Genomic DNA, 24,076 nt, shown 5'->3' with positions numbered 1-24,076 from the left:
GGGCTGCCATAAGAGAAACCACACACAGCAGAGGGACAGCTCTGCTTTCTTTCTCTTCCTCTTCTTATAAGGGCACCAATCCTATGCTGGGGACTCCACCCTCATGATCTCATCCAAACAAGTTACCTTACAAGGGCCCCACCTCCAGATACCATCACGCTGGGGAATCAATTCCCACATATGAGTTTTCGGGAGGCACAAACTCTCAATCAATCCATACAGCTCCGAACTATAAACTCTAGATTTCTTGTCTGCAAACCTCCTTCCATACGTTTTTCTCCTGTTGATCTGTCTTTACAGCGATGTGTATGCCAGGAGGATCCTGCCCTCGCCTGGCCCCCTCCTGCACAGCCTGGAGCAGAGCAGCCCTGGTGCCCCCACGGAGGACAGGTCTGTGGCCTTCTTCCCCCTCTGACTCCCGCGACAGCCCTGCCATGGGTGCAGTGGGCTGAAACCACCAGTTGGCTTCTCTCAACCCCAGCAGCCCCTCAGTGCAGTGGCCTCACAGACGGAGCCCAGGGCAGGCCTCCACTCTGGCACCCCAGGAATTCCCTGGAATCTCTCACAGATGCCAACTCCCAGAGCTGAGGAAGTGTCCCCAGAGTCACTGGGGCGCCATGCAGGCAGAGTTGCTTCACGTGCGTGCGTGCATGCTAAGTCGCTTCAGTCATGTCTGACTCTTTGCGACCCCAAGGACTATAGCCCGACAGGCTCCTCTGTCCATGGGATTCTCCACGCAAGAATACTGGTGTGGGTTGCCATGCCCTCCTTCCGGGGGATCTTCCCGACCCAGGGGTGGAACCTGCATCTCATGTCTCCTGCCCTGGCAGGTGGCTTCTTTACCACTAGTGCCACCCAGGAAGCCCACGTGTCCTTGTAAATTGATGTACCTGGGGCCACTAAAGGAACAGGAGCCAGGCCAGGAGCAGTTCCATGTAGCCCACCAGCCCCATGCAGAGTCCCCAGGTGGGAAGGGATGGAATTGATAGGCCTGGCCTCAGGCTGAGCAAAACTAATGTGGCCCCTACCCCCAGTGCGTGTCTCCAGTGCCCTCTGACTAGACTACCCGCGAGCCCTGCTTCACCCGGCAGGCCCTGTTCTTCTCCACAGGCTGCCCAGGGGTGAATTCCACCCCCCACCACCCCCCACTCCACCCCTACACCCCCCTCTGGATGGAAGGCACAACTGCAGAGCAGCCCGCGCCTCCCTGCCCCAGCTCTGCTCTAGCTCTTCTCGCTGAGCTGCAGTCAGAACGCCAAATATTGCATGAGGCGATAAGCAACCCTCTGTTACATACAATCCTCCCCACCTCCTAAGGGAGTGGATACTGTCCATGTCATGTGGAGTGACGTGTGTGAGGACGGATGCTTGTCAGAGCCAGGAGAGCACCTCGTTTGAATTTCTCAAGGAGGATTTTACATCTAGGGGTTGGATGGAAAATGAGAAGGGAGAGGGGTCTTGCATCTGTCCCTTTTTAAAGGGGAAAAGAAATCTCACTTCTTCCAAATCTCATTGGCCACAATCCAGTCACCTGACCACACATAGCTGCAAAGAAGGCTGGGAAATGTAGTATTCTGAATGTGGCAACTTGCTGGGCTAAATAGTGTATGGTTCTGTTTTTAAGGAGAGAAGGGGAAAGAGTTACCTCTGTCTCAGGAACAACTAGCTAAGGGCTAGCTAAGTGGCTCCTCCAGGGCCGAGATCATGGTCAGGCCCAAGGTGGGGAGGCCAGGGCGGAACTGGAACAACAGGGAGCTGAGAAAGCAGGAAGCTTCTGCAGGTTCCCAAAGCCTCAGGCAGGGCCTTGCACTCACCTCCCATGGGGGTGGGGGTGGGGGTGCAGTGGGGTCATGTCCTAGAGGATACGACCCCTAAGCCGGGGGCTGAGGAAGGCAGGCCCACCCTAGAATGGGCTTGGTTTGTGTCAGTTAGAGGTGGGGCAGAGAGAGGTGGGCGTGAGGGGATGGAGGAGGTGCTGAAAGCTTCTGCAGCCGTGTGAAGGTCTGGGGACAGAGCAGGCCAGACCAGAGGCCAGGAGGAGCCTGGTCTATCAGAGAAACAGGGTGGCTGGAGTGCAGTGAGCAGCCTAGATCACACAGGGACGAGTCCAGATTTCATCCCAAGGCTGTTGAGAAGCCACGAAGGGTTTGACCCAAAAGACCAGGCGCCATGTGCCTCGTGTGGGTGCAGGCGGCTTGCTGCAGGGGCTGCAGAGAAGCGGGGGTGAGAGCGGATCCAGCCATGAGCATGGAAAAGTGCCCTGGAAAGGTGAATCCCACGGCCAAAGGTCAAGCATGGTAAAGTGTGGTGTGTCATTGTCCCCAGCATCCCAGAGAGGCCAGTGTCATCCGTCCCTCTCACAGGGGACAGCCAGACAGACTCCGACATCCTGGCCTTCATCAAGGCCAGACAGAACATCCTGCAGAGGACAGGTAAGAGCCCCTTCCCCAGCAGCTCCTCCAGGGCCCAGGTCATGGTCAGGCCCTAGGCTGGGGCAGGGGGAGGGGCTGCGTGGGGAAAGCCGGAACAACAGGGAGCTGAGGAAACAGGAAGCTTCCGCAGGTTCCCGAAGCCTCGGGCAGGGCCTTGCAGTCACCTCCTACATTGCCCACTGCTGCCCCCTCCAGGAGACAGCCCCAGAAGGCAGCCTCGGACCCACCGAGATGGGCCAAGGGGGTGGCCAGCCCAGGGGGGATCCCTCCATCCCCAGCTCTTTAGGATGATGTCTGGTCGCCTGTCCCCAGAGCCAGCTCCCCTCTGTCTGCCCACTCCAAACAGGAAGGGCTGACCGACGGTTTGGAACTCGTTCAACCCCCAGCTCGAAATCTTACTCTCCTGTTGGAGCCTGGTTCTTGCCAGCGAGTTGTAGGTGTGAACACCACTGGAAGGCCCAGGCCCGAGGACATGGGAACAGTCAGAGAAGAAATATGCGGTGTGTCAGGAGCTGAAAGAGAAAGAGAAGACCCAGCCTGGCCTCCATCACTGGCCTCCCCCACTTCCTCGTGGCCCCTGCCTTCCTGCACGGACAGGACTTCTTCCCTCTCCCTGGAGACCCGTGGGACCAGCCTTCATCCGGGGCCCCTGACCCCAGCCCTGCTTTTAGCCTTAGCCTCATTCCAGTAATCCAAAGGCTACTTGTCTGGCTTAGCGTTGCTTTCACACGGCCACAAGGCACCAGATGGGTTAAGGTTAGGGCTAGGGTTAGAAAAATTTGGATTCAGATTGAGTAGTCTCCAAGCCACACACCCCCTCCCCCCACCCCAGTCATCCCCCAAATACTCTAAATGATACGTATCAGACACAGACCAATACCAGACAGCCAGTCGGTAAATGAGCACTGTGTTTATTAGGCACCTTCTGTGTGCTGGGCACTGTACCAGTGCTGGGGCCATATCAGTGAACAAGACTGAAGCCCTTGACAGGCTGGAAGGAGGGAGAGAGACTGTGAACACATCCCAGAGACATAAGATTATCCTCGGTGCCAATGAGAGCTCCAAAGCAGCTGGAATATGTGATGCATAGAGATCCGCAGAGAGATGCTTTTATGTGGTAGAGGGGAAGGGGGAGACTCAAAACTGAGGCCTAAGAGTGAGGATGACGCAGCCATGTGGCTCTGAGGGCCAGGGTTCCACTCACTCTGGGAGGAGCAGCAAGGGCCAGCCCAGAGGGGAAGGACTCAGCTTGGCCACAGGGTGGGACAGAGACTGGCATGGCTGGGATGGGGGGCCAAGCCAGAGAGGAGGGCAGGATCCCACAGGCCTCCTGGGCTTGGCTTCTGCTCCAGGAGCGCGTGGTGGGAACTCGGGGAAGAACTGAAACCATAGCGTGATGTCATCTGACCAGTGGTTTGGAAAGCTCACTCCAGCCACAGAGTGTCGTGCAGGCCACGGAAGACCAGGAGCCAGCGGTTCTCAGGGAGGTACCTTCCTGGGAAGGTCCAGATGGCCCGGACTTACTGCCGCCTGCACAGGACACGTGGGGGTCACAAAGACTTGTTTATACACTGAAAGGAACGGCCCAGGAAGGGGAGAAAAAATGGAGGGAGATTTATGATGTGGGAAAGAGGGCCAAAATGCAAGAGAAAATTCTTTGAGGAAGTTGATGGAATAATGTCCAGGACATAAGTGGAGAGAGCATTGGTTCCTGCAGCTAGGAGACAACCCCACCCCCCAGAACAAATTCATAAAATTCAACCATCATTTGTCCCATCCAGAAGTCTACAAATAAGCAATATTTTAAAGCTCCATTTACTCAGCTTTTGTTTCACACATTAGCGACGTGACCCTCCAGCCCGCTCCAAAGAGAAAAGGCAGACATCCAAGGTCTATGGCAGGATGGCATCTTCCTGCTAACACCAGGCCGGGCTGGTGCAGAAAACTGGGTCAAAGACTGGGGCACTCTTGGTTGTTTTTTTTTTAACTATTTATTTTTATGTATTTATTTTATTTGGCTGCACCAGGTCTTTGTTGCAGCACGCAGGATGGTCCATTTTCATTGTGGCACGCGGACTCTTAGTTGCTTACGTGCACGATCTTAGTTCCCTGACCAGGGATCGAACCCAGGCCCCCTGCATTGTGAGCAGCATGGAGTCTCAGTCACTGGACCACCAGGGAACTCCAGCTGGGATGCTTTCATTATGATGTTTAGAGCAGGTTACCAGTTATATGTTTTCTTCATGAACATTATTCCATGTGGCGCCCTCAACATGCCTGTAAGGCTCACAGAACCACGAGTGTGATCCCCCCTTTGGGCAGGAGAGGAAGCTGAGGTACACCCCCCGCCACCCACCACCCCCCACTGCAATGGCAGAGCCAGGAGAACCCAAGCCTCCCGCGTGCTCCGCTGGGCCGAGCCGTCTGGAAAACCAGCTTGCTCGCGGGTGTTTTCCCTCAGCCTCCACCCTCCCTGCAGCTGGGGAGCTTGGTTCTCCAAACAAACGGCAGCCTGGAAGTAATTCATCAAAACAAACACAAGTTCGAGGGTTCAGTTTTTATTCCCCAAGCGGGGGGGAAATAATCCCAGGTTCTTAGTGACCACGGGGCCCCAGGGAAGCTGAAGACAGGGTGACAAAGGGCCCCCCTCTGGCCAGGTCGGGGCTGCAGAGCAGCAGGTGCGGTCTCCCCCGCCCCCAACGCATGGCAGATGGCCCCGGTCCACCACGCCGCACTGTCTACACAGCCCACTTATCAGGCCTCCCTGTGGGCAAACACATGGGCTGGGCCCAGGCACCTTGCCCTCCCCACCACAGACAAAGCAAACACTGCCCGTCCCTGCCCTGGGCCCCTCTGCTCCTAATTCAGTGGCGCTGTCTGGCGGGGCTCCTTCACAAGTGCTCATTATGGGGGATTTGTGACCGTCAGCCAAGGAACAAGAGCCCGGAAAGGGTGATTTAGCCGGCTCTTAGGCTTCAGCAAGGGCCAGGATGAATCTGTTTGATTTAGGATTCCTGGGGAAGCTGTGGAGGGTTTCAGTCCCTGCCTGGGGCACATGTGGACAGGTATATCTCCCCCGGAAGGGGCATTAGTTATCCACGGTGTCAAAGCTGCTGTTTCTAGCTGCCAACGGTGGCTTCAAGAGCGGAGAAAATGAGATTAACCCCTTTCTAGACTCTTCCTTAATCCCTGAGTTTGGAAGAATGTCTGTCTGGAACCTTGATGTTTGCTGTGAACCCCCATGACCACAATGCCCTCTTCTCCAGCCAGGAGGAGAACCCCCAAAGCCCCCCAGCGCCCCTAGCCCCAGCACCTCCGCTCTGAGAAGCCCCTGGCTCTCTCCTTCCATCAGGAGCCCTCCCAGGGAAACGGAAACAACACAGATCTGGGAAGGAAGAGACCGAGACGTAAGGGCTCTCCATCTCAGCCCTGGGCGACCCTGGGCTGCTCACCTCCTCCAGCCTCCCTGTCACCCCTGTCAGGTTCAGATTCCACCTTTGCCCCGGTGGGCAGCTCTCCTGAGACAAGGTCCACAAAGTTCTCTCGTAACCTGCTGAGCGCCAGGGAGCCATTAGCGGGGAAACTAGCCTGTGTGTTGAGACCTGATCCTACGCGGTGAGGTGCGGTGGAGGTTTCAATGGTGTAATAGTGCCCTCTACCCTGGGAATCCACAGTCACAAAAACCCCAGCATCAACTGGTAGCTCCATTACTTAAATGAGGTTCATAGAGAATGAATGGGAACCAGGACATTTATTGTGAGTGGAGGTCGATCTGTGCAAGGGGCTATGTCTTTGAATATCGTGCACTCTGAGCCCAGCCCTGGGGCCTTTCTTCTCAGCCCCACCCTCACCCCGAGTCCTCACCGCAGGCAAGTGTCTGGGGCGGCGAAGCAGGGACAGCCCTAGTGGGGCGCTGGCTCCGACTCTCTGCTCCTTACCAGGAATCCTGGCCCAGGACGCTTCTCAGTGGTGCAGAAGAAGCCTCAGACCCGTGACTTGGTCCACAGCCACATGCTTCATGGTCCTCAGTACCTGCCCTCACCAACTCTTGGAACAGAGAGATGAAAGCAGCGGGTTTGGGCCTGGCCGTTCTTTAGAACAGCTGGGACCCAGAGATTCTGATTTAATCCATCCTGAGAGTGGCCTGGATATGAGGATTCCTAACAGCGCCCTAGACATTTCCAACCTGCACCAGAGCTGGGGGAACCTTGGGTCCAGAGTGATTAGAACACATCACCTTCCCACACTCTGGTGTGTTTGACTTTCTTCCTTCCTGGTCTAGGAGTCAATTACGACAGCCAGGAATATCTTAAAAATAAGGACTGGGCTTCCCTGGTGGCTCAGTGGTGAAGAATCTGCCTGCCAATGCCGGAGATGTGGGTGCAGTCCCTGATCCAGGATTATCCCACACGCCACAGAGCAGCTAAGCCCGAGCACCAAGCGTCGTGGGCCAGGATTCCTGGTAAGGAGCACAGAGCCCGTGCTCCGGAGCCCGGGAGCAGCAGCTACTGTGCCCACGAGCCCTAGAGCCTGTGCTCTCCAACGAGAAGCCCCCGCAGTGAGAAGCCCCCGCACTGCAGCTAGAGAGGAGCCCCCACAGAGAAGTCCAGGCAGCAATGACGACCCAGTGCAGCCAAAAAATAAATAATTCTTTTTAAATAAATAAGGACGTCTCAGGACTTCCCTGGTGGTCCAGTGGCTAAGAATCCACCTGCCAGTGCATGGGACACAGGTTCTACCCCTGGTCCAGGAAGATCCCACATGCCGTGGAGCAACTAAGCCCACGGGGCCACAACTACTGAAGCCCACGCTCCAGAGCCCGTGCTCCGCAACAAGAGAAGCCGCCGTCATGAGAAGCCCACATCCCACAAATACAGAGTGGCCCCCTCTCGGCACAACGAGAGGAAGCCTGCACAGAGCAATGAAGACCCAGCGCAGCCAAAAATGAAATAAAGTTTTTAAATTAAAAAAAATAATCACAAGGACCATCTCCATTGAATTAGACAGTGAAGTCCACAGAACTAGATCTTGCACACAGAACTAAATTCGGGGATCAAGGGTTCATAGCCTCGAATTGTCAACATCTTCCTTCCTGTCACTTCCCACATTCGCTGCATCACAGAGAATCACCGACGCCCCCTCCGGAAGAGCAAGCCGGCCACGCCCACACCCCCCACTGCCAAGTACCCCACGTCCACACCTGGATGCTGCAGCTGCCTCATCCACTGCAGTTTTTTAAAAAATACGGTGTTCTTTACCCAAGGATCTTCAGAAATTCTTATTATGGTAGCCAAACTTTAAGCAAATTAACTGCATGGCCCCCATATTAGTTCTCATACTTTTGTGGGCCCAGTGAGTCTGAGTGGGGCCCAAGAGTCTACATCTCTTAACAAGCTCCTGAAGATGCCTGTGCCACAGGTCAGTGGACCCCACTTTGCAAAGCAAGGAGCCACACTAGCTACTTTTTCCAGGTACCTGGTCTACTCCAGCGCTTTGGAAGTGAGAAAAGTGAGCCCCAGAGAACAAGCATGTTTTACCCAAGGTCACACCATCCTGGCTAGAACCCAGGGGTCTTGCTTCTTAGGCCAGAGAACCCTTTCTCCATGCCCCGCCATGGAGAGCTGCAGGATGGGGCCACGCGGTCAGGATAAAACATCATGGAACATAATGAATACCTGGAGCAAAAAGCAAGGAGCAAATCTGCAAGAATGAAGCAGGTGTGTCAGTGAAAATCGTGGAGCTGGAAACTTAGTGTGGGTCCTGGCTCGGGGTGATGAGACTTTTGCAAAGAGCAAGGCAGGCAGGCATTTCCTACAGCATTTGGGAGTAGATGCAGCTCCCTGGGAGTAAGGCCCTGAGGGGAGCGCCACCTGATACCCACAGGGGGTGACCCAAGAGGTCCGTGACCCAAGCAGAGCCTAACCGAGACCACCGTCTCCTTTCAGGTTTCCAGTAAGCACCCCGGTGTGTTGTGGCAGCAAGAACGGACTCCAGACGAAGGTCTCAGCTCCAGCAGCGACCTGTGGACTGCTGGAAGCAATTGGTGACCTGGATCCCAGTCGGGAGGCTGTTTCTTTAAGGATGGAGCCCTGGATGCTTGCTGCCAGTGGGGCTGGGGCCGGGCTTATGGTGCTGTCCTTGCTGTGGGTGCTGGAGCCGTGGGCAGCCAGGCGGTGCCAGGTTCTAGGGGTGGAATGAGTGCTTTAGCTCACCCTTGCTGTGGTGTTACACATAGACAACTACAAGCCTTTGAGATCATGAAACAGTACCATCCTAGCACAGTGGCAGGAAGCTCACACTGGTAGGAGGTGGAAATGATAATGAGTTATCTTTAGCTATGGGGTTGGCCAAAAAGCTCACATGGGTTTTTCTGTAACATCTTACAGGAAAATTCCAAATGAACTTCTCGACCAACCCAATATTTTCCCACCACTCCCCTGCCCCAGCCCCTGGTTGAGACGCCCAGGAATGGCTGGGGCAGCCACACAGCAGGTCAGACCAAAGCCAAGGCAGTGGAGAGCGGCAGGGCATCCGGATGGCCAGCCCTGCCCCCCCAGGCCAGACCCCGCACCGTCACTCTCACGATCCTGATGACCCACGGGCGACGCCTGAATCAGCTGCGTCTCCAGGGAGCCGCCCCTGCAGCAGCACCTGGAGGGCAGTGGACGGCTCCCGGGAGCTCTGCTGAGATCCGCGAGGGGCGGTGTGGGTGACTTGGGCCTCACCTTCACCCGTGCCTCGGGGCTCGGCAGGATTTGGGCCAATTCTCCCTGCTCCCACAGGGGAACGTATCTCAGGGAGCCCTCTCAGCACTCCAGGCTCAGGGCCAGTGGAGGGTGGGCCGCCTCCTAGAGGCCCTTGGGGGGACTGCCACCCGCCTCAGGACGCTGGCAGTAGATTCAAGCCAGCTGCAGCGGGGTGGATTGGGGGTGAAGAGTTGGGAGGCGGGGCTGGGGAGGCAGGGACCCTGGAAATGCAGCTAATCGAATAAAAGCACTTGCCCTGTCACCTCTGGCCCATGAGTCGCCCTGTGGAGGGAGCAGAGAGAGAGTACGGCATTGTCAGTTTCCCCACCCACCCTCCCGACCCTTTCAGGTCTGGGTAACAGGATCTTGCAAGAGAAGCTAGGTGATTACATTTCAAAGCTGGACAGAGCTCCTCTGACCCACACTCTTGTTTGTAACATTAGAAAACTGAAGCGGGGCAGGGCGGGGGTGGGGGGAGGCTTCGCTGGTGGCTCAGTGGTAAAGAATCCACCTGCCAATGCAGGAGACAGGTTCCATCCCTGGTCCAGGAAGATCCCACACGCCGACCCGGAGCCACAGCTCTTGAACCTGTGCTCTAGAGCCCAGAGGCGCAGCTACGGAAGCCCCTGTGCCCAGAACAAGAGGAGCCGCTGCAGTGAGAAGCCCCAGCACCGCAGCTCAAGAGGAGCCCCGGCTCCCTGCAACTAGAGAAAGTCCATGTAGCAACAAAGACTCAGCACAGCCAAGAATAAATGAAGACAATTATTTTAAAACAAGAAAAATGAAGTGAAAGGGAGGTCCTAGTTGTTAATTATACAGCCAGTTAGCGGCAGAGGTCCCCTCCTCGGACGGCTTTCCCTGATCACCCCAACCAGAGGGACACCCCCACCCTGGTCACCCTCTGTCCCGTCACTCTGTTATCTTTTCATCACTACCTGACAGATCTCAGATCTTTATTTGCTTTTTTTTCCCCCCTTAATTGGCCACAGTGCACGTCTTGTGGGATCTTAGTTCCCCAACCAGAGTTTGAACCCAGGTCCTCAGCATTGAGAGCAAGCCATCCTAATCACTGGCCTGCCAGAGAATCCCCTACTTGCTTCTTCTCTAATGGTCTTCAGAGCCCACCACCGCCAAGACTAAAAGCTCCACAACAAGGGATTGTTTGTCCTGCTCGTCACTGTGTCCCCAGCAATGTGTCCTCAGTTCACGAGTGGCAGAGTCACAGCCACGCTCCTGCTTCTTGGGCCCCCATGACCTCCCCTGGGCCCACTGGGCATTCTGGCACCCACGTGGCATGTGGCAAATCCTTGGGAAAGTCCACGGAACCAGTGAGGGGGACACAAATTGCCCTCACAGCCTGATTCTAGAAGCCTCCCCAGGAGTCTGCAAGGCACATACATGCTCTTTCTCTCTCTCACTCTCTCTCTTAAGAGCCCCGAGGATGGCATGGAGTGGGCCAGGCTCCCTCAGAAACAGACTCAGAGTACCCGGCACACCTTGGTACCCAGCCCTCTGGAGCTGGTTTGTCTGCGGACCGTAACGCTCCTGCCCAGAAGTTTCCTCCCAGACCCGAAGGCCTCGACAGGGATGTGTGACATGGCCCCATGCAGAGCGCAAACCTGCCTCCTAGAATAGTCGCTGAGGCCGGAGAGGAAAAGACGAGAGGAACACAGACAGCCCCCGAAGTCTCTCCCTCCCCACAGAGGCTAGCCTCTGACGTGGACGGCCGCTCCCCTGGTGCGACTTCCCCGCAGCCCTGTGGGCCCTGCAAATGGGAGGAGTGGAGGAAATGTTCCGGAAAGACCCTCCAGCAGGGTCTTTCCACACCGGGCATCCGCAATCCGCACCGGGTTCCAGAGAGCCGTGAAGAGGTCCAGAGTATCTGAGTTCACTCCAGGCGGAAATGTGGAGTTTTCCCAAAACGTCTTCCGGAAAGCGGCCTGGCCAGTGACTTCCCACCCAGGTCCTAATAGGACCAAACTGGCTGTGCCAGTCCCGTGCCAGGAAGTATTAGGAGGAGGGAGGCTCAGAATGTGGCTTTCTCGGGTCTTGGAAAGGGTGGGGGGTGGGGGGTGGGGGGTGGTTAGAAAGCAGGTAGAGAAGCTGTGGTAGCCTGAATAACCCGCCTTAATTCTTCACGCGCTGAGTAACAGAAACAGGCATCCAAAGCCCTGGCCATGGCCTCATCAGGGCAGAGTATGCCTCCTTCCCCCTTCAGTCTGGCCTCGGCCCTGCGACTTGCTTTGGTTAGTGGGGACATTGGCAGTTACAGTACAAGCAGAGGTGTGAAATGTGCTGGCCTGGCTGGGTCCGCCTCTTGCCAGGCTGGTGATCTCTGCTTGAGCCTACACCCCAGAATACGCAGCGAGCAGACCCGGGCCCAGGCCACAGCCTGGAGTTGAGCCCTGCAGCACTGGAGCCTGGATTCCCCGTCAGGCGGCCCAGGTCCGCTGAGCCTTGGCTGACCTGAGGACCCATACTCTTGAGAATAAATGCTGGCTGTCATTGGCCACTGAGACTTGGCAGGGTCAGGGGGTGACTTGCTACGAAGCATTAACAAGAGCCACAGAAATTGAAACCCAGAGATCGTATGTGAACAGCCCCAGAGTTTCTTTCGTTTCCTTCCTTCTATGCCGCCTATCGAAAGGCACTCAAGGGTTTCCGTGCCGGTCCAGTGGTTAAGATAACGCCTGCCAACACAGCGGCCACAGGTTCGATCCCTGCTCTGGGAAGATCCCACATGCCACAGAGCAACTAAGTCCGCGTACCACAACTACCGAAGCCCATGCCTAGAACCTGTGCTCAGCCACAAGAGAAGCCACCGCAACGAGAAGCTCGAGCACCGCAAGGAAGAGTAGCCCCCCTCTCGCTGCAGCTGGAGAAAGCCCGCACACAGCGGCGAAAGCCCAGCACAACCAAGAAATAAAACAGTGCTAGGAGTAGTGAAAGTCGCTCAGTCGCGTCCGACTCTTGCGACCCCATGGACTGTAGCCCTCCAGGCTCCTCTGTCCATGGGATTCCCCAGGCAAGAATACTGGAGCGGGTTGCCATTTCCTTCTCCAGGGGATCTTCCCGACGCAGGATTGAACCCATGTCTCCTGCACTGCAGGCAGAGGCTTTACCGACTGAGCTAGGAGGGAAGCAGGTGCTTGAGGGTAGGATGTATGGGGCTGGCACTTTGGGCCACAATAGAGCAACAGAGACCTGATTCAGCCTCCTGCACTAAGCAACTGAGAACTAGACAAGACACATAAAACAAGGGTTTTCTGACGTGCGACCAAAGGCAGTGCAAGACCTGGAGCCCCAAGAGAAGAGAAACAGGAGAGGTGAGCCCGCTAGTCGCCTATGTGCAGGGCAGGCCGGCAGTGCAGGAGGCAACCTCCCCGTCAGCCCTCAGCTGGTAGGGATGGGAGTTGGGAGATAAGCACCCCACCCTCCTTCTACCCCGTGGAACAACTCTGAGTGAGCCCTACACAGGTGGTGCCCCCAGGGCCCCCACAGGTGGACCCCCAGGTGCCCACAGCAGCCACCTGCTCCATCACATGTGCAGGGCTGCCCCCCTTCCCCACTTTCTTGGAATCCCTTCCTGGGCTCACTTCCCAGATAAACCACGCACACCCACATCTGGTCTCAGAGTCTGCTCCAAGGTCAACCCTACTCAGGCAAGGACATCTATTTCAGAGTCACGGCAGGGGGGCTCTTGCATCATGCTCTCTGGGGTGATGAGAATAGGAGTCCCCCCAACTTCAACTAGAGCCCCCCTCTCAACCTCACTACACACGGGGGCTCAGGGAACGATCTCTCATGAGAAAGGAATCCCGCTGCCCCAATAAACAATGGAATCTTCTGATCGAGATCAGTAACAGGTGAGTTTGTCTGATTGTCCGTCTTCAGGCTCCTTCCCCTTGGGTTTCCCCACCCCCCGGGGGCCACGCAGCCCAGTGGGACCTCCCCTGACTCTCTGGCCGGCAGGGCACTCACACCCACACGCCCTGCCTCCCACACCCTTCATGGGGGGGTCACCGCCAGGAGCCCAGACAATCACACCCCGGGCTTGTGGCTCTGGCCCCGTGCGCCACCGTGTAGGTGGGCACCGTTAGGGCGGCAGGACCTGAGACCGGAGCTCTCCACCTGCCCTTTCCCCTGCAGGGGCCGCACCTGGGCCAGGTGGGCCTCGGCCCCTCCCCGAGCTCTGGTCCGGAATGTACCATTCTCGTTTGTGCAGATACACGCCCAAGAGCAACTCTGTGAGTGAATACCGATGTTGGCCGGCGGCTGGGCGGGCTGGCCTGCCCTCCCCTCCAGGCTCGTTCAGACGGAAAGAGGCCCACATCCAGCTGCTCTGTTTGCCATGCATCCTCTGGCCACTGTACTTGAAATCGATCGGGGTGGCGGGGAGAGTTGTTTTTCTTCTTTTTTTCCTCCAATCTCCTTATTAGTTCAGCCTCAGAAGGTCCCTTATCACTGCCGGATGTCAGGCCACACTCTGCCAGCAGGCCTGGCCACGTTAGACTCTCCATTAATTGATTTTGCCCTCCCACCTTGGGGGAAGCACAAATTGGCGCTGCCCATTAGCAGCAGTAATTCCCTGAAAGGGATTATAAATCATGCCCTCTGTCCGTCCATCGCTCCCAGTGGAGTGGCGCCCACGTGGGGAGGTGTCATGCAGGCAGGGACCATGTCTGATGGGCAGGGGAGGGCCCCGCAGGCCTGAAGTTTCCCTCCTAAACCTGGCCAGGCCAGGCCACAGCCAGGCAGGGGAGCAGCCAAGGCAGGTGCCAGCACACAGAGGGCATTCAGCTCACATGTTCTGCGCGTGAAGCGGAGGCGGGGCAGGCACTGGCCCTGGAGTGGGGAGCGCCTTGGGGACTGATCGAGCTGAGCTCCCGGCAAGCCCACCATGAAGGCTCCACCCTTTAGCTCTGTGGCCCCCTTTAGCCAGAAGAGCTCCTGGGAAAGGCTGTCTTAAACTCCAGCCAGGTGGCTCAGACAGTAAAGAAGCCGCCTGCAATGCAGGGGTCCGGGGTTCAATCCCTGGTTCGGGAAGATCCCCTGGAGAAGTATTCTTGCCTAGAGAATTCCATGGGCAGAAGATCCAGCGGGGTACAGCCCAGGGGGCCACAAAGACTCGGACACGACTGAGCAACACACACACAATGCCCTGTGAGAGGAAACAGCAGCAGCAGGGAGAAATGGGGCGAGGCCCCAACAGGGGTTCCCCAAAGGAGTGGGTTTCTTGGCCCACAGGGCGCCTGGCATCCTTCCTGTCCAGGCCCTGAGGGAGCCCTGTCCATCTGCAACAGACGGCCCTCCCCACCGTGCTCACCCGTCTCCCCCTCCCTTTCCTTCCACCTGAGAACCACCACCATCACCTGCAGACCACACCCAGACTCGGCAAGGATATTCCCACAGAAGAGGTTGCTAAGACCCGCCCGAGTCCCCAGACAGCAGCAGGCGAGCCAAATGGTAAAGGAGAACTCTTCACATACTGAGCTTCTCCTAGGCAATAAAATGGGATTTGATTATCACACGCCTGGTAAGTGGGTAAGCATAACCTTAGCTTAGAGCCAGGACCGAGGGCGAGATGTGTGACTCAGATGCTTGCTTCTGCCCCAGGACCAGCCGGTCTCCCAGCATGGTGCTGTCTGGGAAAGCTCTGGGTGTTTGGAGGGCTTTACAAGAGATGGCTGTGGACCTCAGGGACCCAGAGCCAGCAGGACTGCAAGGAAGGCACCTGCCACCCCCAGACAGGGCCCCGACTGAACCTTGAACTTATCTAACCATTGAGAAGTAACAACCCCTAACCGTGGCTTAAACAAATCAGGCTTAGGTTTCAAACCTGTTTAAATCTAGAGGTAGGTGTGTGCAGGAATCAGCTGAGCATCTTTGCGATGCTCGTGACCTTTCCCGCAAGGACAAGGGATGGCTGAGCAGGGGCCAGCATCCATGCATTCAGGGCAGACCACCCTTGGTTCGGATGCATCACCCTCAGCCTGCTCCGCCGCAGCTGTCTCTGATTGGCCAGAACCAGGTCGGGGTTGGGGGGCGGGGGGCGGGGCGGGCGGCCCTGCTGCAAGGGAGCTCTGGAAGCGGGTGCAAGGGGCAGGCGATCCCCTGATCCCCTCCTCTTCTCTGGGCCCCTCTCCTCCGCTTTCACGTGTTTGCTCCTAATGGCCTGGCCGCACCTGGGGCTCCTCGGTGGACTGTCCACAGGCTCCTGGAGCCCATTTTGCCTGCAGTTGCAGAGCTAGAAATGCCAGATGACTGCCTGGGTGGGGATGATGATAGCCCGGCCTCCCTGCCTCCAGGGGACTAACTGGGGGCACTTCACCCACCAGGGCTCCCCAGAAACCAGGGCAGGACAGGGCTACTGTGCTTTGTTTAACCCCCTATGGGTCTTCACTTACTTCACTGCCCATACATAAAGCACCCTCGCAGGGCTTTATTGTTTATTTGTTCCTGAGACAGTGAGGAGTAGGATTATCATGATGGGTGAGATCAGCCGGGCTCCACTGCCTGGAGCTGACATGTACAAATGTGGGGCTGTGTTCGCCGACAAGGAGGGAAAAGCTATCAGCGTGGGAACTCGTGTCTGCTGCGGGCGCAGCTCGTTACAGGAAACACCAGAGAACTCAGGCAGATTATACTGACAACCCTCGCACACTGCTGGTGGGCATGTAGAATGGCACAGCTACTTTGGAAAGCAGTCTGGTGGTTCCTCAAATAATTAAACATAGAGTGATCACGTGACCCAGCAATTCTACTCTTAAGAACACTAAATGAAAAGTTACAATCCCACTAAAAGAGACTCGTACGGGAACACTCATAGCAGTATTATTCATAACAGCCAAATATCTATCAACTGGTAAATGGATATATAAATATACATAAAATGTTGGTACATATCCATGGGACGAAATATTACTCAGCCATAAAGAATGGAGTAGTGACACTTGCTACATTTCAGATAAACCTTGAAAACATTATGCTAATTGAAGAAGCCAGACACAAAAGTCCATGTATTGTATGACTGCATTTAAATGAAATGCTGTCTAACAAGGCCCTATTGTATAGCTCAGTGAACTACTGATACATTTGATATCCTGTGATTAAACTATAAGGGAAAAGAATATTTTTTTTAAATGTATATATGTGTGTAACTGAGTCACTTTGCTGTACAGCAGACATTGGTACGATGGTGTTAATCAACTATACTTCACTTTTTAAAAATTTTTAAACATGTCCAGATTAGGGAAATCCTGAGACAGCAAGTTAACTGTTGCCAGAGGTCAAGGGGACAGGCTGGACGGACAGGGGTGACAGCTAAAATGTACAACGTTCCGCTCTGAGGTTTTAAAAATATTCTAAAAATTGGTCTTGGGATACTTGCAGGCCTCTGAGTATTCTTGAACAGAGAAACCATTCAATTATATACTTTAAGTGTGTGAATGGTAGCATGTGAGTTATAAATTAAAAAAAAAAAAAAAGCTGCTGCAAATACACACACGTGTGCACAGAGAAAGAGAGGAAAACACCCTCGATTCCACCCACCCAGAGTGAACCACTGCTAACACCTCCGGGCCGGGAGGTACTTTGTTTCAGCGTCTTTTTACTCACACTTACGTCTCACTGATGTAGCCTCCCAAGGGAACCTGCTAAGGATTTCAAGCAAGGAGGATTTTCAGCAAAAACTCTAAAGCAAATGCATCTGGTTTCTTAGGAACATCAACCCTCACACTTTTCCTGATCCAGGCTGTCATTTGTCTGTTTGCTTTCTCCTGATTTGTCACCCAGGTCTCTCATCCATGGGTTCCCCCAAGAGGCAGGTCCATCCTTCCAGCCCCATTTTGTAGCCAAGGCAACTGAGTGCAAGTTTTATTCACACCTGTTCTGATTTCTTCCCAGCTCCTAAGCCTGGGGCTCAGAAGACGTCATGGGTGAGAAGCTGGGAGCTGCTAAGGGAGCCGGGACAGAGTGAAGCGGAGCATCCGATTTGGTCCCCAAACACCCATCCAACTTGGAGGCAGAAAGTGGGACACGATGCGCTCAGGAGGACCATTAGGTCTCTTTGAGGGGTCCCTGCCGCTGACCTGCTGCTCTCCATGGGGAAAAAAAAAAAAGCCTGGGCGGGGGGTGGCAGTCCTGTTTGCACTCAGGGCACTTAGTGCAGCCAAGCTGAGCTGCACTGTTCAAACAGACTCCCCAGCCTCCGAACACCTGTGCCGCCAGGGAGGGTGAGGCAGGCAGGAGGCCGGACCAGGTCCCCGGGTGCTTCCCGCCTCCGTTTCCACAGCCACCCCCACGGCCCTGGCACAGTCCTGGGCCCGCCATGCCCCGCACCGGGCTGTGCAGCCGCTGGGGCGGCCGGGTGCTGCCCCTGCTCCTGGCCTACATCTGCTACTTGCTGCTCGGCGCCACCATCTTCCAGCTGCTGGAGAAGCAGGCAGAGTCTCAGTCCAGGGACCGGTTCCAGTTTGAGAAGCTGCGCTTCCTGGAGAACTACACCTGCCTGGACCAGCAGGCCGTGGAGCAGTTTGTGCAGGTGGAGGGGGGAGGCTGATGTGGGATGGAGTTTGGTGACGGGGAGGGGAGGAGAGTTGCAGAATGCAGGGCCAGAGCCATCACCGCTGGCTGAGGCCCCATTGGAAGCTGAGCGTGATGGGCACAGAGAGCCAGGGGAGACCTGAGGTCAGAGTCTGGCCCCCGGGGTCTATAACTGGATTGCTGTGTGACATTGGGCAAGCCACTTAACCTCTCTGGTCCCCTTCTAGGTGAGGAGAATAGTCTTATATGTGCCGCAGACGTTTGAGAGCTGATGAAAAGCTCTTTCTAGGCTGCCACTTGCTGCATAAATGTGAACCGTGCGTCAGGGCTACCAGCGCTGTGCACACTTCTGCCCCCACACTCCTCGCTTCCCCTTCCCCGGCTCCAGGCAGCTTCTTCCTCTGCCGTCCCACTAGCTCACCTCCCCCCGCCCCGGGGTGCTGACCGCACTGTGGGTGGGAGACACAGATGAAGGCCAGGAGCAGCCACCACACCAGCTGCCATGGGTCTGGGTTGATGAGCAGCAGCCAGGGTGACTGAGCCCCACCCTTCTGGTGCCGACGGGGCATCTCTGGTGACAGATGGGTCACCCCTGCTTGGACCCCTTCTGCAGAAACTCTGGGGCCCCAGTCCCCTCTCTCGCAGAAACCAGCCAAAACCAGGGTGTTGTGGGGGAGGGTGAGACCAGGGGGTCCAGTGGGGGACAACGCCCACCGCAAAGGAGCAAGCCACATGCAGGTTCATCACAATGACTGGTCTTTATTGAGTGTTTACAATGTGCCCCAAACAGCAGGGAGAAGGGCCATCACGAGGTGGGTAGACCAGTACCGGTCCATCCCCTGGGGCCCAGTGTTTTCTGTGTGTTTCCTCATAATTACCTATTGCCACCACTCTCTCAGATTTGCAGGCAGGGACTGGTGGGGTATGCAGCCCAGAGCTGCATAGTTAATGGCAGAAGCAGAACTCGAACCCAAGCCAGCTTCTCCTCGCCACACAGCTTAACATAAGTGCAGGGGGCAGCTCTCAAAGGCTGGGCCCTGGCCTAGCAGCATCAGCCTTACGTGGATGCTCCTTACAAAGGCCACCCTTCAGGTCCCACCCCAGACCTCCTGAGTCAGGAACTCCAGGGGGCAGCCAGGGCAACAGGCTGTGTGTTAACAAGTCCTCAGGCCACACTGATGGACCCCCAAGAACAGCAGGCCTAGAAGATGAGAGGTAGGCTGGCTGGTCAGAGAACTTTCCAGAGTCGTGAGAAGCCCTTTCTCCCAGGAAAAGGGGCTTCTGGGCTCAGGTTTCACTTCCTCACTCCCCAGCAGCACAGGGCTGGGACCATAGCACCCCAGTCAGGGCTGAGAAGGGCTCAGGATGGGGAGTAAGGCAGAGGCCCTGGAAACCCTCCACCCTCAGCTCCTGGTTGGAAGCAATTCCTGGAGCTGCAGAGGGAGCGGGGGAAGGACTGGTAGCTGGTATGTAATTAAAGGCACAGGCTTGACTGCAATCCTGAGGGAGGTGCCACTGATGAAAGGCCCCCAGACCTCCCCGGGGGTCCTCAGCCTCCTCGGGAGGGACCTTCACTTGCCAGGGGATGTCCAAGTGAGAGGCAGAAGAATGCCAGGTAAGAGTCCCAAAGAACGCACGTGACAGTCATCGCTCGGTGTCCGCGCGGGATTGCTTCCAGGAACCCCGGAGAGTCGTATCCCTGGTGTGAACCGCGCTGGTGTGAATCTCCTGGATACGCAGGGCCTGCTCTACTGTTCAGATGACAGTAGGGGGAGCAGAGCTATAACAGTAACAAAAGCGGTATTGAAGACTGACACCATCAGGAAACTGGCCCAGGGTGCAAGCCTGCCTTTCTCACCTGGGCACGGGGATTCTTAGAGCAGAATGGACGGTCGGCACTGGGAGCCCCACCCCCAGCACCCTCCGCACTGCGGCCCCTCCTTGCAGGATGGAGACCCCCAGACTGGCGGAGGGGACAGCCGGCTCCTAGGGACAGCGCTGCTCCCATGGGCGAGGGTCTCTGGGGAGCAGGCATGTTCTGGAATGTTCGGTTCTGGCCTCTCAGGATGTGTGGGAAAGGGAAAGAGGCCAAGGTTCACATGAGAAGAGGCCAGTTCTGCCAAAGTGAGGAGAAGCAGACAGCCCCGGTCACGACATCCAGACTGGCCTGGCCTTCACAGGGGTCACCCCCAGCCCCGGCAGAGCTTACTCATGCAGCCAGCGGGGAAGCGGTTCCCACAGGCACTGGAGGCCGGAACTTTCCCCTCCCCCCATCTCCCTCTGGCCTCTGGGGCTCTATCAGGTGGCCAGGCTGCTCGGCTACCCTGGGACAATTCACGGCTACAGGGGCGGGGTTTGGGAGCAGATGGGGGCAGGTGTCCTGACCACCTCCTAGAGGGCTTGGCGGGGGACAGAGGGGCTTAGGCTTGAGTCTGCAGGGTTCAAGTTCTATAAAGAACAGCATGCACACACGTGCAACATACGGCGCCCATGCACACACCACATGTATACAACTCACCACACATATACACCACCAACACACACACACACACACACACACACATAGAGGAGACCTTTGCCCTGGCCTCTGGTGGAATTTCTCCTATACACCTGGGACTCACCAGGGGGCGGCAGAAAGCAAGCCTGCCAGCTCACCTGGAAGCTCAGAGAACTCAAGGTCCTCTGTCCACCATCAGCCCCCAGAGAGGGCAGCCCCATGGCTTTCCTGTGGTCCCAAACCTCATGTTCGCAAGTACACCCTTCCAGGAACATCCAACGCAAAGTCTTCTCGTTGTCCTGGCAACCCCTGGGGTCTCACTCTCTTGGCTATAGGCAACATGTCCCACGTGGATGGCTCCATAAGTACTGTCTGTCCCCTTGGGGCCATCTCCCTTCCGCTAGCCACACTTAAAGCCCACATTTCACTCAGCCCTTGGCCAGCGAAGTAGGAAGTGAGCTTGGAATTCAGCGACCTTGGGCAAGTCAGCCACTCTGAGCCTTAGTTTCCTCTTCCATGAAATGGGAATGTGTCTTAAGAACTTCACTAGGTGAAACACAGCGGGGAGGCTGGCCACCAGCCGGTGCTATCAGCAACCTCTTCCTCCCACCCCCTGCTGCCCCACAGGTCATCATGGAAGCCTGGGTGAAGGGCGTGAACCCCAAGGGCAACTCCACCAACCCCAGCAACTGGGACTTCGGCAGCAGTTTCTTCTTTGCAGGCACGGTTGTCACCACTATAGGTAAAGCGTTGGGATGAAGAAGGCCACCCCCAGTACCCCCGCTGAAGTTTGAGTTCCCCAAAAGCAGTGGCCGAGACAAGGATGTGGTTTATCTCAGAGACGATTCTGGGAAGCAGGAGAAGTGGGAGAGTGAAACAGGAAGAGGAGAAAGGGCAACAGAGTTTGCAATCATGAGCAGGGGACTGGTTAGGGCCACTGGGTTCACCCGTGCTGGAGACCCTCTGAGAAGCCGAGGAGAGCCCAGCCAAGCGGGGAGGAAGCAGGCGTATTTGTCTACCGACTTCTGCCCTGGCTGGTTGAGGACTGAGTCCAGATGTATGAATTCTCCAGCATTTCGGACCTGCCCCCAGACCAAACACGCTCCTGTGGCCAGAAGAACCCCTCAGGTAGACAGAGAGGTAGGAACTTGGGGTGGGGAGTCCCCTGCGTGTCCAAGAGCTGTCCACTCAGCTGCAACTGCTGTCCCGGTGTTCCCAGGGGACAGAGCGCCAACAGCGTCTGCTCTACTCCCTCGGCCAGAAAACCCACGCCCCTCCCACAAGGAACCCCTGCATCCTGCGGAGCCCGGTCTCCCCATTCATTCGATTAAGTTCAGTTCCACACACCGTCCTTGAATTCAGGTGACATTAAAGCAGTTGGAGCGGAGGTAGCAGAGTGTGAACTTGGATCAGGCCCAAGGATAGAGTGGAGATAGCAGAGTATGACCTTGGATCAGACCCAAGCTTGGCTCTCAAGGAGCTTCTGATCCAATAACGAAGGATAAGATAAGCACGCTAAAAATAGGAGCACAGGGCAAACTAGATAGCTAGATAGAAATGACACAAAGCACTGTGGGGAATCACACCTGGTAAAGAGGAAGAGGCTGGCAGTCAGGAGGGCTTCCTAGAGGTGGTGTTTTTGGAAGGATACTTACCAATCGAGATCATTCCAGAAGAGGTTGAGAAGAGTGTTCATGAGAACAGAGGAGCTTTCTCTCGGCCCCGCCCCATCCTCCCCTTTGCACCTCTCCACCCTGTGGTGGTGGAAAATCAGCCTCTGCTAGAGTCTGTCAGGGAGGCCGTTCCGAACTCTCCCTTCCTCATATTTGCACCCTCTCCCCCGCCTGCAGGATATGGGAACCTGGCACCCAGCACAGAGGCAGGCCAGGTCTTCTGTGTCTTCTACGCCCTGGTGGGCATCCCGCTCAACGTGGGCTTCCTCAACCACCTGGGCACAGGGCTGCGTGCCCACCTGACCATGCTGGAGAGGTGGGAGGACCAGCCCAGACGCTCCCAGGTAAGGTCCTCCCTCCCCACAGCCCCTCTGGGACAGACTCTTTTGCGCTCACGCGCCCAGAAGCTGACACGGAGACAGAATCTGGCTAGCAGGGTGTTAGGGGTCGACAACCATGGACGAAAAGGACCAGGTGGACAGAGGAGTGAAACTGTGGTTCAGGCTGGACAAAGCCTCAGCCCACCCCTCAAGGAGCTGGGCAGGTGCCGGTAGCGCAAGCTGCCCCACAGTGGGCGCTGACGTGGCCAGGACTCTGCCCCGGCTTCAATCGGGCATGGCGAGGTGTGCCCTTGGGCCAGGCTGAAATACACCCTGAGAGAGATGGCTGGAGGCCATCTGCTGGTGGCTTGGCTAGGCCTTCTTCAAAGGGGGATCTATCTGGGCACACACCTCCGTGATCATCAGAGAACTCCGTGCCACCCTGAACACCCCCAGTGCCCACCCTGTCATCTGGGCCCTTGCAAAGCTATGCAAAGAGGCAGCGGTGTAGAAGGATTGGGGACAGCTCAGGGACCATCTTCCATCCCATATCTAAGTCCTCGGGGTCCTGCACACATGGATACCAAGCCGAAAGGCATCTCCAACTTGACCCACCGACATAATCCTGCTGACCAGCTCTTTCCTGGCCTGGACAAGATGTCACACACTGAGAAATACAACCCCCGCCCCACAGGGGTGCAGGCTAAGGACCTGACTATGGCCCAGCCCATTTCCTAGCTTGCCCCAGACCCCCTCCCCTGCTTATAACCATGGGCCTTCCGAGCGGACTCAGAGACTCCTCCGCTTCCAGCTGCTGCAGACCCTGGGCCTGGCCCTCTTCTTGGCACTGGGGACGCTGCTCATTCTCATCTTGCCGCCCATGGTCTTCAGCCACGTGGAGGGCTGGAGCTTCAGCGAGGGCTTCTACTTCGCCTTCATCACCCTCAGCACCATTGGCTTTGGGGACTATGTCGTCGGTGAGAAAGGGGCAGCCGCAGATCACAGGGTGGGGGCCGCTGGGATTCGGGGGGGGGGATTGTCAGCAGGGGGAAGGGGGTAATTCTTGAGGACCAGAGAGCCCCTGGTTATTCAAGGGACACAAACACTTTGTGAGACTGCTGCAAATTCTCACAACATCCTCAGAAGTCACTGGTCCGGGAACCCATCACCCTTTCCCCGCCCCAGGGGCCTCGCCTGCTGATCCTTATTAGGGGGAGGCTGGTGGGATCCCTTTTGGAACCTGGAGGGTGGCTGTCCCTCAGACCACTGACACTGATAGTGTCCCCCTTCCCTGCCAGGCACAGACCCCAGCAAGCATTACCTCTCGGTGTACCGGAGTCTGGCAGCCATCTGGATCCTCCTGGGCCTGGCGTGGCTGGCGCTGGTCCTCCCAGTGGGCCCCCTGCTACTGCACCGGTGCTCCCAGCTCTGGCTGCTCGGCAGAGGCCTTGGTCTCAAGGAAGGGGGAGCCCCCGAGACCAGTGGGCTCCCTAGACCTCAGAAGATTCCCATCTCCGCATGAGCCCCGCCCCCAAACCGTGGCTGCATAAGCCCCTCACAGCATCCTTTGTCCACCCCAGAGGCCCCCTGGATTTCCTGCCACCCCTCCTCCTCAGCCAGCCCACTCACTTCCCAGCCAGAACTGGTCTCAGGAGCTCTCCAGAGAGAGAAAGGAGACAGGAGGGCCCAAGAAAGTGACAGAAAGGAGACAGAACGGGAGATGGATGTGTGCTATGATTCCCAAGCCCCTCCCTCAAAAGTGACCTGCGGGGACGTCCCTGGTGGTCCAGCAGTTAAGGCTCCACTCTTCCAATGGGTGTGGGTTTGATCCCTGGTTGGGGAACTAAGATCCCACATGCTGTGC

At 56.5% G+C, this 24,076-nt stretch overlaps 2 protein-coding genes across 2 annotated transcripts in view; both read left to right on the top strand.

Annotated features, from left to right (window-relative positions):
• Positions 1 to 11,064, top strand: part of KIF6 (kinesin family member 6) — a 437,260-nt gene extending 426,196 nt beyond the window's left edge. Inside the window, exons 20-24 of the mRNA XM_068961022.1 lie at positions 301 to 390; positions 2,326 to 2,432; positions 7,786 to 7,850; positions 10,610 to 10,714; positions 10,882 to 11,064. Of these exons, the coding sequence (XP_068817123.1) occupies positions 301 to 390; positions 2,326 to 2,432; positions 7,786 to 7,850; positions 10,610 to 10,714; positions 10,882 to 11,064 (550 nt within the window). The remainder of the gene's footprint in view (positions 1 to 300; positions 391 to 2,325; positions 2,433 to 7,785; positions 7,851 to 10,609; positions 10,715 to 10,881) is intronic.
• Positions 11,065 to 17,507: 6,443 nt separating this feature from the next.
• On the top strand, positions 17,508 to 23,734 carry KCNK16 (potassium two pore domain channel subfamily K member 16). Its single transcript, XM_068960946.1, has 5 exons — positions 17,508 to 17,720; positions 20,847 to 20,961; positions 22,070 to 22,236; positions 23,024 to 23,189; positions 23,511 to 23,734. Exons 1-5 carry the CDS (start codon positions 17,508 to 17,510, stop codon positions 23,732 to 23,734), a joined length of 885 nt encoding a protein of 294 aa, XP_068817047.1.
• Positions 23,735 to 24,076: the final 342 nt, after the last annotated feature.

This window comes from Capricornis sumatraensis, chromosome 22 (genome assembly GCF_032405125.1).
Source record: "Capricornis sumatraensis isolate serow.1 chromosome 22, serow.2, whole genome shotgun sequence".
Classification (NCBI taxonomy): domain Eukaryota; kingdom Metazoa; phylum Chordata; class Mammalia; order Artiodactyla; family Bovidae; genus Capricornis; species Capricornis sumatraensis.
This window is presented reverse-complemented; position numbering and strand designations above follow the sequence as displayed.